This window comes from Martes martes (assembly GCF_963455335.1).
Source record: "Martes martes genome assembly, chromosome: 9".
Lineage (NCBI taxonomy): Eukaryota > Metazoa > Chordata > Mammalia > Carnivora > Mustelidae > Martes > Martes martes.
In genome coordinates, this window is record NC_137896.1 from 90,988,054 (window position 1) to 91,007,202 (window position 19,149).

The 19,149-nt window shown below is 38.1% G+C and overlaps 1 protein-coding gene across 1 annotated transcript in view; it reads right to left on the reverse strand.

The window, feature by feature from the left end:
• GCFC2 (GC-rich sequence DNA-binding factor 2) overlaps positions 1–14,603 on the reverse strand; it is a 46,292-nt gene extending 31,689 nt beyond the window's left edge. The window contains exons 1-5 of the mRNA XM_080813947.1: positions 14,195–14,603; positions 10,660–10,785; positions 6,185–6,409; positions 5,154–5,251; positions 1,391–1,506 (exon numbers count right to left, since the gene is read on the reverse strand). Coding sequence (XP_080670073.1) covers positions 1,391–1,506; positions 5,154–5,251; positions 6,185–6,409; positions 10,660–10,785; positions 14,195–14,459 — 830 coding nt within the window. The 5' untranslated portion in view covers positions 14,460–14,603. The remainder of the gene's footprint in view (positions 1–1,390; positions 1,507–5,153; positions 5,252–6,184; positions 6,410–10,659; positions 10,786–14,194) is intronic.
• Between the last annotated feature and the right edge of the window lie 4,546 nt (positions 14,604–19,149).

The following is a 19,149-nucleotide window of genomic DNA, read 5'->3' on the forward strand; positions in this document are numbered from 1 at the left end:
TTGCTCCTTTGGTTTGGCCAGGTTTTCCTTGTTTATGCCTCCTGTTATTTTTTGTTGTTGTCTTATGCATTTGGAAATGCACTTAAGGGAAAAAGTTCCAGATGGGGAAGGGACATCACCAATCAGCCTGGCTAGAGACCTGGGATGCAGGGTGAGGTATCCTCAAATCTTTTGTGGGGGATGTATCTTCTTTGGGCTTCTATATGAAATTTCCCTATTAGAAGGGTTGTGGGTTTCTTTCTTTCTTTTTTTTTTTTTTTAATTTATTTATTTGACAGACAGAGATCACAAGTAGGCAGAGAGGCAGACAGAGAGAGAGGGCGAAGCAGGCTCCCCGCCGAGCAGAGAGCCCGATGCGGGGCTCGATCCCAGGACCCTGGGATCATGACCTGAGCCGAAGGCAGAGGCTTTAAAACCCTCTGAGCCACCCAGGTGCCCCTGTGGGTTTCTTTTTTAAGGCATTCGTAGTCACTTGGTCCCTCTGGTGTTTGTCTGTAGTATGGCAGGCTTTCTGGCTCTGCAACAACAGAGCTGTCTTTTTTGTTCTTTGTGGTCCCCAGTCATCCAAGGTGTGACAGGCTTTTTTTTTTTTTGGTTATAGCTGAGACAGAGGAGACAGAAACAGTCCCTCAGGCAGTCCCTCCGAAAGCCAAAATGTTGGAGATTTGTTCCACTCTTTTTTCCCTCTCAATGGAGAAGCTTTTGTCTTGTGGCTTGTGAATTGGGCTTTTTCTCTCTCACAAGCAGTATAGGCTTGTAAGAGTGGTTGATGCGGCTAAAATGAAATGGCTTTGGTGATGGACATTAAGGAGGCCAGGTGATGTAATGAGCACTGGGTATTATATAAAACTGATGAATCACTGACTTGTACCTCTGAAACTAGTAGTACATTATATGTTAATTAATTAAATTTACATAAAAAAAAAGAAATGGATTCTCCCCCATTTCAATGTGGCTATTCTTGGCTTTGAGCTAAATGGTTTCTGAATTCTCAAAAAGGCTTTTTAGATGGTATAGTAAGTTGGTATCTCTAAGGGGAAATGAGGTCTGGCATCTTCCTATGATGGCATCTTCCTGATAACACTCCTAACTTACTACTTTTAAGAACTAAAGGCCATTTAATAACGCCGATAAAGGCTTATAAAATAGCAAGAAAAAAAGCAGAATTTGATATTTATTGATTTTAACTATGTAGCATGTATCTATTATAAAGACTAAAAAGACATACAGAAAAGAAAAGCAGCTGTGCTAGTGTGATAACACAGGTGATGCTATTTTTTTCCTACAAATCTGTTTAATATTAATATTTGTACTTAATTAGGAAGAACATAGTGTTTTTTTCCCACTATTAAATGTCTAGGACAAATGTATTTTAAAATCAATTACTTACCTAGTATTTAATTGCTTTTTTATAATTCCTAAATTTACTGGTGGTAATGAAATCGAAGTATCAAACTTCTTTACTGTTTGAGGTTCACTGCTGTAGGAAAGATCTAGGTCTCGTCCCTAAAAATATGAAAATTTGTATTATTTTAAAAGACTCATTAATCTTATAAACATTAATAGCATGAAAACAGACTGGGTATTCCAGTGTCTCACCAGCTCAAAATTCCACGCCGTTGACATTTTTTATAGTTACAATGAAATGTTTTTACAATTCTCAGTTTTAAGATACAGTATTTTAGGGGTGCCTGGGTGGCTTAATAGGTTAAGCATCCAACTCTTGATTTCGGCACAGGTCACAAGACTGAGCCCTCTGTCGGGCTCAGGGCAGTGTTTGCTTAAGATTCTCTCCCTCGAGACACCTGGGTGGCTCAGCTGGTTAAGCAGCTGCCTTCGGCTCAGGTCATGATCCCAGCGTGCTGGGATCGAGTCCTACATCGGGCTCCTTGCTTGGCAGGAGCCTCTGCCTCCGTCTGCCAGTGCTCACTCACTCTCTCTCTCTCTGACAAATAAATAAATAAAATCTTAAAAAAAAAAAAAAAAAGAAAGATTCGCTCCCTCTGCGCCACCCTATCTCCCCCAACCCCCATCCCCCACTTCCCACTCACACTTTTTCAAAAATAAAAAAAGTAAAAAAATAAATAAATAAAATGTCACTTTTGCATGCAAGAGGCAAATTACAAAATCTTACTTTTCACAAAAGCTTGCTTCTCATTTTTTTTTTTTTAAGATTTTATTTATTTGACAGAGATCACAAGCAGGCAGAGAAGCAGGTGGGGGTTGGGCCGGGGGAAGGGGAGAAGCAGGCTCCCTGCTGAGCAGAGAGCCTGATGTCGGGTTGATCCCAGAACCCTGGGATCATGACCTGAGCTGAAGGCAGAGGCTTAAACCCACTGAGCCACCCAGGCACCCTGCTTCTCAGTTTTTTAAAGCTAGTTTTGTTCATGATCTAATGTACTCCCAGAAAATTATGTTTTCCATGAGAGAAGTATCCACTTAACTGCTCTAGTCAAAGAAAAGTAAAGGAAGTCTTCTGGAGGGTTTCCAGGTAAAGCTTTTAGTTCTGTTTAAGCTATTACTGTTATTTGGGTTTTCTATTACTAGTTGAGGACCATGTTCTAGTTAGTACATCTCATAACATTTCACATTACTGTCCTCTGGCTAATCATAACTTATCACCACCACACACAGAATGTTGAAAAGAGTTCTGAAGAATATGTTTTAGACAAGGATACGCAAAGAAGTAGACCAGATAATTAGCCAAACCACTGGCTTAACTATCCTTATATTTTCCACAAGGCATCATCATTTTTCATGTTAATTTTTTTTTAAAGATTTTATTTATTTATTCGACAGACAGAGACCACAAGTAGGCAGAAAGGCAGGCAGAGAGAGAGAGGGGGAAGCAGGCTCCCCGCCGAGCAGAGAGCCCGATGCAGGGCTCAATCCCAGGACCCCGGCACCACGACCCGAGCCGAAGGCAGAGGCTCAACCCACTGAGCCACCCAGGTGCCCCTTCATGTTAATTTTTAACCAAACCTCCCATCCGGCTCCTATCACTCCTGCAAATCCTCAAACTAGTCAGACTATTTCACATCTTATGTCTTCACATCTTGATATATTGTCTCAAATCCCTTACATTATAAGCATCTTTCAAAGACCCATCTAAATATGATCGACTTCTGCAGCAGCTCTTCCAAGTCTCCCTATTCACTCATGAAACTGACCACTCACTTGCTCCTATGTGCCATCTCAGGACCCTGTACAGGTTCTGTCAGACAACCTCTAAGACTTCACTACATTTATTTTGTTTAGCTGTTTCTCCCCTATAAAGATTGTACATTCTAGTGTCTATCATTATGAAGTGGGGCAGCAGCTGAATGGCAACCCCAAAAAGATAAGTCCATGTCCTAATCTCCCAAACTTGTGAATTTTACCTTACATGGCAAAAGATGTGATTAAGGATTTGGAGAGAAGGAGCTTATCCGAGATTACCCAGATGAGTCCTAAATGCAATACACATATCCTATAAGAGAGGGAGTTCTGGGGTGCAAAGAAGGAGGTGATGTGAAGATGGAGCAGACAGAGAGAGGTAGCTACATGTCAACAGCTGCCACAAGCTAGAACAGTCAAAGAACAGATTATCCTCTAGAGATTTTTGAAGGAGTACAGCCCTACTAATACCTGGATTTTGGACTTCTGATCTCCCAAAATGTGAGAAAATAAATTTCTGTTGTTTTAAGCCAGAACACTTGTGGTTATTTGTTATAGCAATCACAGGAAACTAACACAGTAGCATGTGGTAGATCTTCAATAAAGGAACCAGTAAATATACCCACAGTTAATAATAAAAAATGCAAACCAAATAGCTTAAGATTCCATTTTTTAGGTGCAACTAATCTTGCACCTAAGTAGGCAAGACTGTTATGAAACATTCTCATAGTATCAGTGGCATTACAGACTCATCTAAATTTTCTTTAGAAAGCAATAGGGAAAAATGTAGTAAATGCCATAAAAATGTTCATGTCCTTTATTCACAATACCACTCTTGGCCATTATCCTAAGATAATGTTATTATCCTATTATCCTAAGAGAACATACATCTGAACAAAAGAAAGAAAAGGAAGGAAAAAAAGGGAAGCAAATATTTACCAATTCTTATTATTTCTTCTAAAGTTTTATTTAAGTAATCTCTATACCAAACGTGTGGCTCAAACTCACAACCCTGAGATCAAGTCGGATGCTCCACTCACTGAGCCACCAGGTGACCCTTCTATTTCTTATTAATAATAGAAAAAAAGATTCAGCCAGTTAATAATCTAAATGTTTGCCAAAAAACTAAAAAACTATGATTTACTGACTAAAAAACTAAAAACTAAAAACTAAAAAACTATGATTTACTGACTCTAGTAAATATTATGCAATTTAAAAAATTAGTTATTATGATAACTATGTATAGAAATAGGGGAAAATAGTTATAACATGTGAAGCAAAAAACCCAGAACTTGAAATTGTATGCATGCTGTAGTTCCCAGACTATATGCCAAGGCATCCCTGTGAACTCAAAGAGGTGCTGTGAAATATTTTAAATATACATTTTAAATATAAATATTTTAAATATTTTAGGGGAATACATATACATCATTTGTCGGACTACTGTTCCTCCTCGTTCACAGGTAGTGCTACAGTCCTCTAATAAAGTCTTATTAATGAAGGCAGATTCTTGGTGACTATAATAAAGAGGAAATAGTGATTGAAAATCAATTTGGAAAGGAGGTGAGAAAGACAATGAAAGTCTGATTCCAAGGTTTGAGATGTCATGCAGTGCCTAAGAGGTGCTGCCCATTAGTAAGTAATTATGATTATTTAAAAATGAAATTAACAGATTTTTTTTCTTCATTTTATCTATGTTTTTTCCAAAAGCCTACTAAGTTATTAGGACACAATGTTATTAAATTCTTTGACCGTAACTACTTCACAAATGGAATCGTTTGGTACTTCTTTGGGCCTGGGGGAACCAGGATAAAGTTACTGACAATGAGGGTTCTGTGAATGGGAAGTCTGGGACCTTCTAATATATACTATGACTGCAATTAAATACTTAAAAGGAATTATGCGAACTTCAGTTTCTTGTTTTAAGGTATCAGGTTTGTGATTAATTTGTTATGGCAGCCACAGAAAATGAAACAATTGGTATAAAAAATTATTACCTCTGTGATTTTAACTGCTTTCCGCATTTGCTGCTGTTCCCACATATCTTGATTTTCATCTTCCTGACTTTCTTCACAGGCTTCTTCATTTCTGGGTGCTAGGAAAAAAAAATTCAAGAATAAGTCCATATTTTTCCATTCTAATAGCATCAGGTAACCTTTTTGGGAGGCTTATAACATGCTGGCTTAGTACCTTTACATGTGTTAACCTATTCTTCACAATAATTCTAGGAAGAAAGCACTATTATCAATCTTTTTTTTTTTTTTTTTTTTTTAAATAATGAGGGAACTCCTATCAGGAGGTTAAATAACTTGTCTGAGGAATGTGCTAAAGCTGAGTCTTGAATCCTGGAATCAGTACTCATCACCAAACCGCCCAATGAAAACACTACGGTTTCACATATGGGAAAAAAAAAAAAACTTGGAAAAAAGAAACATTTACTATTCCTTATCAGAGATTATAAATTCTACTTTAGAATCTGAATACTGAAAAATAATTTCTGGGTTATAAGGAAACCAAAAGTATCAGTCTGAAAAATTCCTATTTGAAGTAACAAAAGTTTTGGTAAAACATATTGTTTATAAATGTGAAATGTGAAAAAAGTCCTTTGAGACCTAAGGATTATCGGCAGAGGAAATATTTTATTAGAGCAGGGGAGATTGTAATAAATGACAGTAAAATCCCTGAGATGCTTCCATTTTAAAAATATCTTTAAAAATATCTTTATAAATGAAAGTTTTCAATAGCAAAAATAAGACACTATATAATTTTTTTTTAATCTGCCAAAAAAGATCAAGTGGAGGTCAGATAATAGTAAACGTTATTACACATTATTTGAGAACAATATTTTAATAGACACGTCTTTCAGAGACTATTCTGTCACTGACCAAACTGGTATTAAATAAAAACCAACTTCTAACACTTTTAAAGTAAACACTACATTATGTTTTTATGGAGATTTTAACATAATATTATATTCAAGTGAAAAATCCCTTAATGTTAATACGTTTTAAATAAATTAAGTATATACTTGTTTCTTCAGCCATTCTTTGTTTAAGGGTTTGAGACGTTGGAGTAAATGCTATTCTCTTCTCATGGTCATCAGGCTCACTCTCAGGATCTTCATCACTGTTTTTCTTCATCCCAGGGATGGCAGAGGTATGTTTTACATCCAAAGAAATATAGTCATTTTGGGCTCTGGCCAATTCACGTTTTCTGCGGGCTGCCTGAATAAAAGCTGCATCAGGGATATTTACTGAAAGGAACAAAGAGGAAGACAATGAAAAACAGTAACAGAAATACATATTTCTCATATTTAAATAGAAAAAAAGGCAGTGTCTAATTTTTTTCATATTCTGATATGAATGTAACTGCACAGCTCAAAACCTACATCAATAATGAAAGTAAATAACTTTTATAGAGATTAAAATAGAAAATTAGAAAATGAATCTAATCTAGAAGTATCAGAAAATGTACTCATATCACTTCAATTTATCTCTTAGCTCCCTTATGCATCAGATGTTGCTGGCTTTTTGTTGAGGACTATTTCTCATTTCTAGAAGCTCTGGTTGGGATGTGGAGAGAGTTGCGGATGGCTTAGTCAGTGAGAACTGTAGAGGTTAGGATGAAGGGGGACAGGCCAGTCTGACTCAAGAAGAGGGAGAGGATGCCCCTCCCCTTAGGGCATCCAGGCATAGAGAGAGTGAGAAAGTGACTAAAACCAGCATACAGCTAAATCAGTCTCCAAGGTCCTGTGGTGATTTCCACATGAATAAATGTAAGAAGTTAAAAAGTGTAAAGAAAATAATCAGGTTCATTTACCAGGTGAAAACTATTTAAGTGACATCTTTTAATACATCCTTGTTTTAGTTTTTCTTTATAGTGTATAAACCATATTAATGTGTACTCTTCTAATTCAAAACAATTTTCTTATGCATGACCTAAGCTGAAATTTATCTTTACTTTCTGGAAAAAAATAGTTTATTTTTATTATTATTATTTTTTAAAGATTTTACTTATTTATTTGACAGAGAGAGAGATCACAAGTAGGCAGAAAGGCAGGCAGAGAGAGAGGGAGAAAGCAGGCTCCCCGCTGAGCAGAGAGGCCAATGTGGGGCTCAATCCCAGGACCTGAGATCATGACCTGAGCCGAAGGCAGAGGCTTAACCCACTGAGCCACCCAGGTGCCCCAGAAAAAAATAGTTTCTTAAGCAAAATACTTGGTAAACAAAACAGTAAAGGAAATTTTCACTATTTCAAGCACTTCAAAATGATAATTAGGGATGTTAAGCTACCAAGGCCCAAGTAAAATGTTCTAAACTTTACCATAAACTATTCCAAATTCTTTGAGAAATAAAAAGATGTCTTATGCCTGGAGATGTTGACATCAATGCTAAGGAAAACAAGCCCTTGAATTATGAAACAGTAACAGGTGATCACTAAAAACCAACATATGTTCATTAAGAACAAGGAATATCAGGCATGTTTAGGTGGCTCAATAGGCTAAATGTCCAACTCTTGGTTTTGGCTCAGGTCATAATCTGAAGGTTGTGAGATCAAGCCTGCATTGGGCTCTGTGCTCAGCACAGAGTCTGCTTAAGATTCTCTCATTTTCCCTCTCCCTCTCCCCACTCGTGTGCATTGTCTCTCGAATAAATAAAACCTTTAAAAAAAAAAAAAGAACAAGGAATATCAAATCAAGTGACTTAGTTTTTATGGACTAGTACAAATTTATAGATTAGTACAGGGAAATGATGCAGGTGAGATGATTCTTCATCCTTCCAAAGAATTTAATAGTTGCATGTTTTCCTTGTGGATAATGTTAAAATGTGTGGGGAAAATCACATAGTGCACTGGATTCTTAACTAGTTGAATTATTTCTCCAAAAAAATACGCTGATTACGAAGCACTGTAGGGATCTGTTAAGGGCTCTGTGGTTTGTCCTGCCTGGTTTAATGATCTTAACGTGACGTGAACAAAGCTAAAACGACATGTCTTTAAAGCTGGGAGGGACAGCTTAATATAACCTGAAGCAGAATTAAGACTCAAAACCTTCACAACAGGTTCCACTATCATTTCTTGACGCTTCTTGCACATTAGAGTCACCTGGAAAGCTTGGTAATCTACTGGTACCTAAGCTCCCCATCCCAGAGATTCGGACTGTTGATCTGAGCTGGAGCTGAGCAGCAGTATGTTTTTATCGCCTTCTAGGAAATTTTAATGTAAAATCAGGAGGAAGATGATACACGGAGGTTCAAAGATTCAACTGTATGAATACAAAAGCAGAAATTCTGGAAGTGTAAGGGATTCATCTGCAAATGACTTGATGGGATTTAATAAATCACAGGCAATGGACTCACTAGTAAAATACCAGTGCTACGAAAAGCTAATTCTCTCTCAAGCTACAATAAAGAAAAAAAAGTTCAAGAGAAGAGTTATTATCCAGTCCTATCTATATCCAACATTACCTCGTAGCAGATGCTGGACAAACATGGAATAAATGAATTAAGTTAGCATACTGCTTTACAATAAAAACATGTAGATTTGTAAGTTAAATAATTTTCATATACATCACCTCATCTAAGCAGTACAGGTTACTATCATGCCCCATGTGTAACATGACTATCGACAACATCTCAAGGCAGATATTCCACTACTGGATCATTCTAATAGTTGCACTGTTTGAACAAAAAATAAATGCACTTCTTGATCCACAAACCAATCCCCAAGCCTCTCACATTCCTTCATCTTTTCTTCTCCAGAAGAAAGAAAAACAGGACAAATTTTCAACTTTCAGTACTTCTGAAATGAGCTCTGGGGAGGGACAATTCTTCACTGTGCTGAACTGTCCTGTACTCTGAGAAATTTATCATCTCTTATCTCCAGGGCACTACATGCCAGCAAGACCTCAGTCACAACAATAATTAAAAATAATTAAAATAATTAAAAATAAAATAATTAAATACTATCCCACGCATTGCCAAACACTGTCTTCTCTCCTTAGGTGTGCAAAGCTGCCAACACTTTACAACTACTGGCTTATACTGTCTAATTCATCTTCTAAAGCAGCACTGTACAGTACAGTGACCACTAGCCATATGTGACCATTTAAATTTAGTCAAATTCAAAATCAATTTTGATTTTGTCAAAATTAAGTCAAACTTAAGTCAAGTTCCTTAGCTGCACTAGCCACATTTCAAGAGCTCTTCTTTATATGAAGATATAAAATTTTTATATCCCTGCAGAAAGTTCTACTGGACAGCACCATATCTAGAGTCTAGACAAGGCATCACGTATCTACCAGGCTTCGATTCTTAATTTTGTTTTCATCACTAAGGACTTCTGTACCTTGTGAATTTGTATAAGAAAAAAATTATAAGAGCTACTAGCTCTTGTTACTTAATAAGTTAATAAAGCACTTTCACTATTTTACGAGTCTTTTTTTTTTTTTTTAAGATTTTATTTGAGAGATGGAGATATTATGGGAAGTGGAGAAGGGTAGAGGAGCTGCAGATTCCCTGCTGAGCAGGGAGCCTGATGTGGGACTTGATCCCAGAACCCCTGGATCATGACCTGAGCTGCAGGCAGACTACTGAGCCACCCAGGTGGCCTATTTTACAAGTCTTTAAAAATGTATTTAAACAATTACATTTCAAGTTAATTTGTTTCTTTTATAATGCTACATATTTTTCTTAAGAAGCATCTCAGTCTTCAAGAGATTGACAAGAGTCCAAAGCACAAAACAAGTTACAAAACCCTGAGCTTAAGTAATAGCCCAGAGAAAAACTTTTAGCTTTGTGCGCCATAAAGTATCCGTCACAACTTCTAAACTCTGTCACTGTAATGCAAAAGCAGCCGGAGACAATATATAATTGAATGACAGTGGCTGTGTTTTAATAAGGATTAACTTGCAAAAGCATGTGATAGTTCACATTTGGCTCACAAGTGGTAATCTGCCAACTCCTGAACTGGACTGATCTTTCTAAAAATGGTCATGTCGTTTATTTGCAAAAAATTTTCAGTAGTTCTCCCAAACTTTTTATTATCTGACTCCAATTTGTCTGTTTTTGTTGTTCCTCCTTCTTAAACTCCAACTAAATATTTTCATTCCAACAACTATTTTTAGTTCTCTGCATATGCCATGTTAACTTCCCTAGAGTTTTACATTTGTTATATCCTATACCCAAAACATCCTCAGTAACAAATTCTTACCATTCTTCAGATACTGGCACGAATCACCCAGTACAGTATAGCACAGTGGTTAAGAACAGGTTCTGGAGCAGACTACCTGAGTCCGAATCCTAGCTCTGGGTCTTAAAAAGTGTCTGATCTTGCACATGTCATGTAATGGAAAAAAGCAGTCAAATTTGACACTTTGACAATCATTGGTAATGATTTACTTGCTCCATACTTCACTATAGCTGTGTTACCAATAATTAAGAATCACTGGCATAGAAAATACCAATATTAGAAATAAAGGTAATCACAATTACAAAATTTACCAACCTACTGATGAAAATTCTTCTTCCAGAGAGCTAGAGCTGTTGGATGATGAACTCTGATCATCCTTATTTTTTAAGGAATGAGCTGTTTCATCCTCTTCATCTGTTGAAAGATCAACTATTCTGGATTCTAACAGGACATTTTTTGAATAAAACAAGAAAGAGTCAAAATAGTGGAATTAGTAACTGAAATTCTACACAACACATAGCATTATACATGTATAGTGTTTTAATTTTTCTTCATGTATTTTAAGTATCTTTCTCCATTTCCCTTCTTTCTGAAAGCTGTGGATGATCTAAAAAATGCACAGATTGACCCTATTTATACGATCTACTTACCTAATAAAATATTCTCTTAAAAGATGCAATGAGAAAAGAGAAGGGAACAGCAGAGAAAAAGGCATCAAAAAGTGAAGGAAAATTTAAAACAAAGAAGAAAAATAGTGGTAGTGAGTAAGTTCAAAAAGAAAAAAAACCTGATGTACACTTAATAACTCTAGGCATGCCTTAATCTGTTTTACAAGGTCTATTTCACACAATTACAGAATTTCACAATTCTATAAAGTAAATGCTATTGTTGATGAGGACATTAGGGATTGGAGAGGCTAAATAACATGCCCAGTGTCACAAAGTTATTAAGTGGAGAAGCAGGGCTTTCAATCTAATTTTATTCAACTCTGAAATTTATGTTATATTTCAATGGCTAGTGGCAAATAGTACTGTAATGAGCACTGAGGTCTCCATTAGATCACGGATCTCTTTGTTTCCACTATGTGATTTGGGAAGGACGGTCTGTCCATACTCTATTAAGTAAAGATAACATTAGGAGATAACACCCATAAGGGTATTGTGAGAATTGAACAAACAAAATGTGAAAGAATTCATGGTATTACTGACAAGAACGGACTGGTTAGTTTATAATTATTTTGTATTTTTAAAGAACAACTTTAAAACTTAAGTTTACATAAGTAGTACTTTTTATCTTAAAAATGTACCTTAATTAACATACCTATATAGAATTAAAAAAATCTGGAGTAAGATCAAAACTTAGAATACAAAGCAATATAACTACAGATTACATCTTTCTTTGCTACTATTTATGACAACTCCTACCTGTCCTCAAAGTGGATTAACACCAGAGCAGTGGTTCTCAAAATCATGGCCCACCAACCCCTGGAAATCCCTAGGACCCTTTCAGAGGATGTGTGAGTTCAAAACTACTTTCATCATGTATTATCATGTTATTTGCCCTTTTTAGTCTGTTGCTATTTACATAATGCAGCAAAAACAGTGGCGGGTAAAACTGGTTTATTAGTATGAATCAAGACAGTGACAGCAATCTGTACTGACTGCCACTGTATTCATCACCATGCATTGCCAGGAAAAACAAAACAAAATAAAAAAACCCAAAAAACAGTTGTATTTACCATCCTCAATGAGGCAATACAAAGTTATTAACTTTACTAAATTTTGACCTTGGAGTACACATCTTTTAAATATTCTGTGGGAGAAAATGGTAAGTGTGTATACAGCACTTCTGGGGCATACTGAAACACAGCAGTTGCCTCACTGAAAAGCATTTGTATGATCAGCGGCAAGTTGAACTAGCCACTGCCTTCAAGGAGCAACACTTTTACTTAAGGGAACAACTGACAAACTCCAGTTATTCCTACATGTATAAGTAACAAATTTTCTAAAAAATGAGCAAAGGCATGCCTATCACTTCAAGAATTAGAGATTTCAAGTGAAAACTAGAGTTTTGGAAAAGTTACGTCCTGTACTGTGAACTTAGTATCTTTCCATCACTAAACCACTGATCATTTCAGAAGTAACACAGTAACATTAACAGAATTTTTGGGGGATATTATGTAATAAAATGTACCAACATTTGCAAACTCAGTGAACCAATACTTTCCAATAGTCAATGCATGATGTTACCAATCATGCATGAATAAAAGATTCCACTGAAAGTGCAAAACAGACCAATGGATTTTAATGTAATGGAGTATAAAAAAACTGACAGATACAGGTTCAGCTGCCATTGCAAACTACCTTTAAGAAGCAAGCTACTATTTGTTGATCCTTTTTTGTCATACCAAAGCAGAACACCCTCAATGATCTAAAAAGGCTATTAGGTATTCCCATTACACCACACACCTGTGTTTTTTTTCATATTTCAAATGAAACAATGCATCACAACAGAATGAATGTGGAAGCAGGTTTGAAAAGTCGGCTGTCTTCCATGAATTCAGACATTAAAGATTTGCAAACTGAAAACAATGTCACCCTATTTTCTGGAAAACTTGTTTTGTTTTGTTTTCTTCCTACAAAATGTTATTTATCCTTACATGTAATGGTTTAATTTAGAAAAAAATGAATAAAAATTTATCTTAATTTCTAACATGGTAAATATCAATAAATATAATACACAGAAACAAAAGCTGTTTGGGATACCTTTATAAAGGGGATACTAAGACCAAAAAGTTTTGAGAATCACTGTTTTAGAATGTTAGCAAAAAGGAACTCTTGGGGGCACCTGGGTGGCTCAGTCAGTTAAGCAGCTGCCTTAGGCTCAGGTCATGATCTCGGGTCCTGGGAAAGAACCCATGGGGCTCCCTGCTGGGGTGGAGGCTCCTTCTCCCTCTGCCATCCCCCTCCCCAACTTGTGCTAATAAAATCTTTTAAAAAAAGGCGGGGGGGGGGGGATGGTCAACTCCTGGACTCTGTTCTCCCTATTAAAGTTTGAACAGGTGACTTTCAGAGTAGGAAAATACAAAAAGCTTTAGACAAACAGAAGGTCATAATTAAGAAATCACCAAAATCACTTGTACTAAAAATAGTGGAAGATTTTTTTTTTACCTCAATACTAACCGAAAACTGCATTTTTCTTAAGCTCCAATTCAAACTAGAACACATTTTATGTAAACAACTTTATGCTGCTTAAATTCTCTATTTAAAAAAGAAGGGGTACTTCAATACTATTACATTGTACTTAATTTAACGCTATTATTGGTACAGTCTACAGGGTCGTCAACCCATTATGCTACTTTGGGACATACAGCGTTATTCTAATCTCCGTTCTTGCAAATAACTGATGAAAAAAAAAAAAACAAATGAAAACGTCCGAAGTTGTCTGTCACCTTGATTCGTCTAATGTACTGTTCTGATTGTTTGGGGATGTTTCCAAAACTACATAAAAACTTTCCCCTACCTGAAAGTATTAGGAATTTTTTTTAAACCTCTGGGACAATTTAGGTTCTTCGCAACAGCCAGTACTGCACTAAAGCTACAACTGGTCAGAGTCCTCCTGATGATGCAAACACAGAAGAGCCACAGACCGTACATGATTCTTTCTGGTCTCCCATTCGAACCTCCCCACCCCCAACATGGGCTTGCGAGCAGCGGGCGAGTGCTCGAAGGCGGGATGTCTTACTCGTGGTCGCCGCGACTGCTCGCGGTCAGCAGCGGGACACAGGAAGCTCCGGGGAACCCCGCCCCCCTACCTCGCGTCACCTCCGGCTTCCCCCGCCCTGCCTCACCTGGGACGCTCAAGCCGCCTTCAGTGCGCGTAGCCGCTCCCGCGGCGCGCCGGGAGCTTGCCCACACCCGGCCCCGGCCCCGGCCGCGAAGACGCCGGGCCGTCGCCTCTACGCGTCCCCCTCCAGAGGGCGGCCCTTCCTCCGTAAGGCCCGAGGCCGTCTGCTCTTCCGGGGCCCCGGGTTCAGAAGACTGCTCCTCCGCGCCGTCGCTGTCACTAGAGTGGGCCCGGCGCTGCCGGAAGGTCCTCTTCGGCCTATGAGACATGCCCGAGGTACTACGGGCGCTACGCGCACATTCGCCCCCTGCGCACGCCAGCCGGGCCAATGCCGTCCACGACGGCGCGCGCTCGCGCTTATACTGTCAGGCGGCGGTGTGCTTTCCGCGCGCCGTCCGCGCCCCCTTCGCCCTGCGCATGCGTGCTCTGTCCATTTCGATCTGGTCTACGGAGCTGGTTTTCAGGGGCGGGGCCTGGAGTTGCAAAGCGTTCTCTTTCCGAGGCCAGGTCGTGATGGTGGCGATTCATTGTGAAAAGAGTGTGGCAGGCTCCTGGAGCTGAGTGCCACAGAGAGAGCAAAAGTTTCTCCAACCAAGAATTAAAACAAACAAAAAATCAGAAGAGGGTGTGTGTTTGGAGAGATTGCTTCTGAAAGCTAAACAGTAAAATCTACACATAAATGACAGATGCACAAATAAGCAAAAATCAAATGATTGCTCTCAGGCAAGTTTTCAACAGAGCCTGGTTAAATGCCTTGGCCCAGGGGCACCTGGGTGGCTCAGCCGTTAAGCAGCTGCCTTTGGCTCAGGTCATAATCCCAGTATCCTGGGATCAAGCCCGCATCGGGCTCCCTGTAGGCGGGAAGCCTGCTTCTCCCTCTCCCACTCCCCCTGCTTGTGTTCCCTCTCTGTTGTGTCTCTCTGTCAAATAAATAAAAAAAATCTTAAAAAAGAAAAAAAAAACATTTATTAAAAAAATGCTTTGGCCCAGCAGGAAAAAATGTGTATCCGAGAAAAGGGGGGGTCTTGTTTAGAAAGTCGAGCAGTGGTAAAGGACTGCAAAAACCTTGGGAAACTTGGACTGGATCCGTTAAGCACTGTTGAGAGAGAGGAAGCCTTCACCACGGACTGAGTTCTTGGTCTTCTTGGTAAAGCCCATTCTTACTTGGATGCCTCTGACCATATCCATCTGAAGCAAATAACCATTCAGTTCATTTAAATTCTCTTGCTGGGTTTGGCCCCATGCTCCACAAAGTTTCAGTTCGTGCTTTAAACTTCAGGGAGACTTTCCAAGAGGTTCATAGAAAGGCTTATTTTAAAAGATCAGTTTCCAGATGCTCACCTCCCTCTGTATGTAGCTGCCTGAGAACCCCTTCATTCATGCAGCACTCTGCCAATGTAGTTTTCTCCCCCCTTCTTACAAAGAAGTGACATAATTCCCTGTTCTTCCTGAATGTACTACAGTACATACACCCGTGTTTAAAAACTCCTGCACCATCTAAAATTTTATTGTCAGGATGAGAATAAATACCTCTAAACTCAATAGTTCTGCTGGAAATCAGACCGTTTCCAATGTTTTGCTTTCCGTAAAAATGGAGGACCAACTCCAGCTCTCAGTTGACCACTCAAAATAATTTTTGAGTATGAATCACTGATTTTTGCATAGAGTTCAGAGTTTTAAGAATTGAACTAAGAATAGGGGTAAATATATCCCTTCATATGTGGAAAGTTTTCTCAGTGTCTATATAATATAAAATAAAAGTATAATAATGCAATTAACAATGACACTCTAAGTAATAGCGGTCTGTGGGTGCATGAACTAATGTGTGTGGGAAGACTGTTTTTGTCATAATGAGATGCATTCCCAACAAAAATGTTTTTTTGTCAGAAAAGTTGAGATTTATTTTGATGTATTTATGTTGTGTTGATCAAGTGTGTTGAAGCCCCCCACCCCAAATGCTACTAGGAGGACACTAAGTCAAAGTTCATTTAGTTTGTCTCAACAAAGGAACACACAGACCAAAGAAACTATGGTGTTTCTTAGTAAGATAGAGTCGAGTGGAGATTATTACAGGATTTGGGTTTGTGCTAGATTTTTTTTCTTTTCAAGTTAACATATAGTATGTTAACATATAGTATGATTACTATATCATAGTTAACATATAGTTAACATATGATATGTTATTATAGTTAACATAGTTAACTATATGTTAAGAGATAGTATGATAGTTAACATATAGTACGTTACCATATGTTAGCATATAGTTAACATATAGAATGATATTAGTTTCAGGTGTAGAATTTAGTGATTCAACAATTTTCATAAGACAGTGGATCTTATCACAAGTGCCCTCCTTAATCCCCATCACCTATTTCACCCATTTGCCTATACACTTCCCCTCTGGTAACCATCAATTTGTTCTCTATGGTTAAGAGTCTGTTTCTTGGGTGCCTGGGTGGCTCAGTTGGTTAAGAGTCTGCCTTTGGCTCAGGTCATGATCCCAGGTCCTGGGATCTAGCCCAGCATAGGACCCCAGCCCCACATAGAGCTCCCTGCTCAGTGGATAGGCTGCCTCTCCCTTTCCCGATTCCCCGGCCTATGCACGTGCGTGCTCTCTCTCTCTGTCAAATAAATAAATAAAATCTTAAAAAAAAAGGAGTCTGTTTCTTGATTTCTCTCCCCTTTTGTACCCCCTATGTTTGTTTGTTTTGTTTCTTAAATTCCACTTATGACTGAAATCATATCGTATTTGTCTTTCTCTGACTGACTGACTTTGCTTTGTGCTAGGAGATTTTTTTTTAATTTTTTAATTTATTATTATTTTTTTATAAACATATAATGTATTTTTATCCCTAGGGGTACAGGTCTGTGAATCGCCAGGTTTACACAGTTCACAGCACTCACCATATGTGCTAGGAGATTTTTAAGGAGAGCTAAGGGAAGCAGGGTCAGATTTGGATTGCATAATGTCAAGTCGGGACCGTTTGGCAGTTGGGTACTTTTGTAAATTTGTTCAAGAAGTGGAAGGAACAGAAGGAGACTCTGGGGTCAGAGTGTCATTAATAAGAAAGGGGCAGTCACTCAGAAGTAATTCTTGCAGTTGCAGTGTGGTCTTGACTTCCCGCTGAGTTGGTTTTCACTTTCTCATTATTAAAATTATGAAGACAACTCAATCCAAGATAAAAAAATTAGAGCTTTGTAATCACAAACATATATATATATCCATATGTAATACATATCCATATAGAATATATATCTATATAGAATATAAAGAATATATACATATAAAATACACACACACATATATAATATATACAAGCCATACATACTTTTATAGGGAAGTATACATTGATCAATAAAAGACTTTCAAACATAAACTATATTTCATTAGATGAAATGTTGTAGGTGATAAAAATATGACTTGGAAGAGAAAAAGCAATGATGTAAAAGGTTTGTGCATTTTTCAAATGGATGATAAGTATTAAATAAGTTTGGTATTTAGATTACATTAGATACATTTAAATGAATGACATAACACATCTATTTTTTTAAATTTAAATTCAATTAGACAACATACAGTACATCATTAGTCTCAGATATACTGTTCAACAATTTCTCAGGGGCATGTAACAACCAGCACTCATCTCATCATGTGCCCTCCTTAATGCCCATCACCCAGGCACCCCATCCCCCTACCACCTCCGCTCCAGTTTTTTTCTCCTCAGTTTTTTTCCTATAGTTAAGAGTCTCATGGTTTTTCTCCCTCTTTAATGACTTCCCATTCAATTTCTCCTCCCTTCCCCTATGGATCCTCTGTGCTGTTTCCTGTATTCCACATATGAGTGAAACCGTATGATAATTGTTTTTCTCTTATTTCTCTTATTTCACTCAGCATAATACCCTACAGTTCCATCCACATCTATGCAAATGGTAAATATTCATCCTTTCTGATGGCTGAATAATATTCCATTGTGTGTGTATATATATACACACACCACTTCTTCTTTATCCATTCATCAGTCGATGGACATCTTGTCTCTTTCCACAGTTTGGCTATTATAGACACTGCTGCTATGAACATTGGGGTGCAGGTGCCCCTTTGGACCACTGCATCTGTATCTTTGGGGTAAATACCCAGTAGTGTAATTGCTAGGTCATAGGATAGCTCTATTTTCAACTTTCTGGGGAACTTCCATACTGTTTTCCAGAGAGGCTGTACCAGCTTGCATTCCCACCAACAAGAACACATCTATTTTATTTATTTATTTATTTATTTATTTATTCTTAAATATTTTAGTTATTTACTTAACAGACAGAGATCATAAGTAGGCAGAGAGGCAGGCAGAGAGAGAGGGGGAAGCAGGCTCCCTGCTGAGCAGAGAGCCCAAGGCAGGGCTCGATCTCAGGACCCTGGGATCATGACCTGAGCCGAAGGCAGAGGCTTAACCCACTCAGCCACCCAGGCACCCCAAGAACACATCTATTTTAAAAGTGCTGGGGCACCTGGGTGTTTCAGCTGGTTGAGCATCCAACTCCTGGTTTTGGCTCAGGTCATGACCTCAGGGTTGTGAGATCGAGTCTGTGTTGGGCTCTGCACCTAGTGGGGAGTGTGCTTCAGGTTCTTTCTCTCTCTCTCCCTCCTTGCATCCCCCCCCCCCCCAGGGCTCTCACTCTCTCAAATAAATAAATAAATATTTTAGAAGTGCCAATATGTATAATACACCAGAAATTACATCCTTGGCAACTGCCAAAATTTATGATGAGAACTCATAAATGTATACTTGAAAATGTTCTGAGATAATGGATTTTTAAAACTTCTGAAGGCATATACAAGCAAAAAAGTGTGAAACTCACCATCACAGATGACTATATCACCTCTAGCTTCTTTCTACTGACTGTGGAAACCCCAGTTGCTAAAACAACAACAACCCAGAAAAAAACCCACTTCTTGCCTGGGAA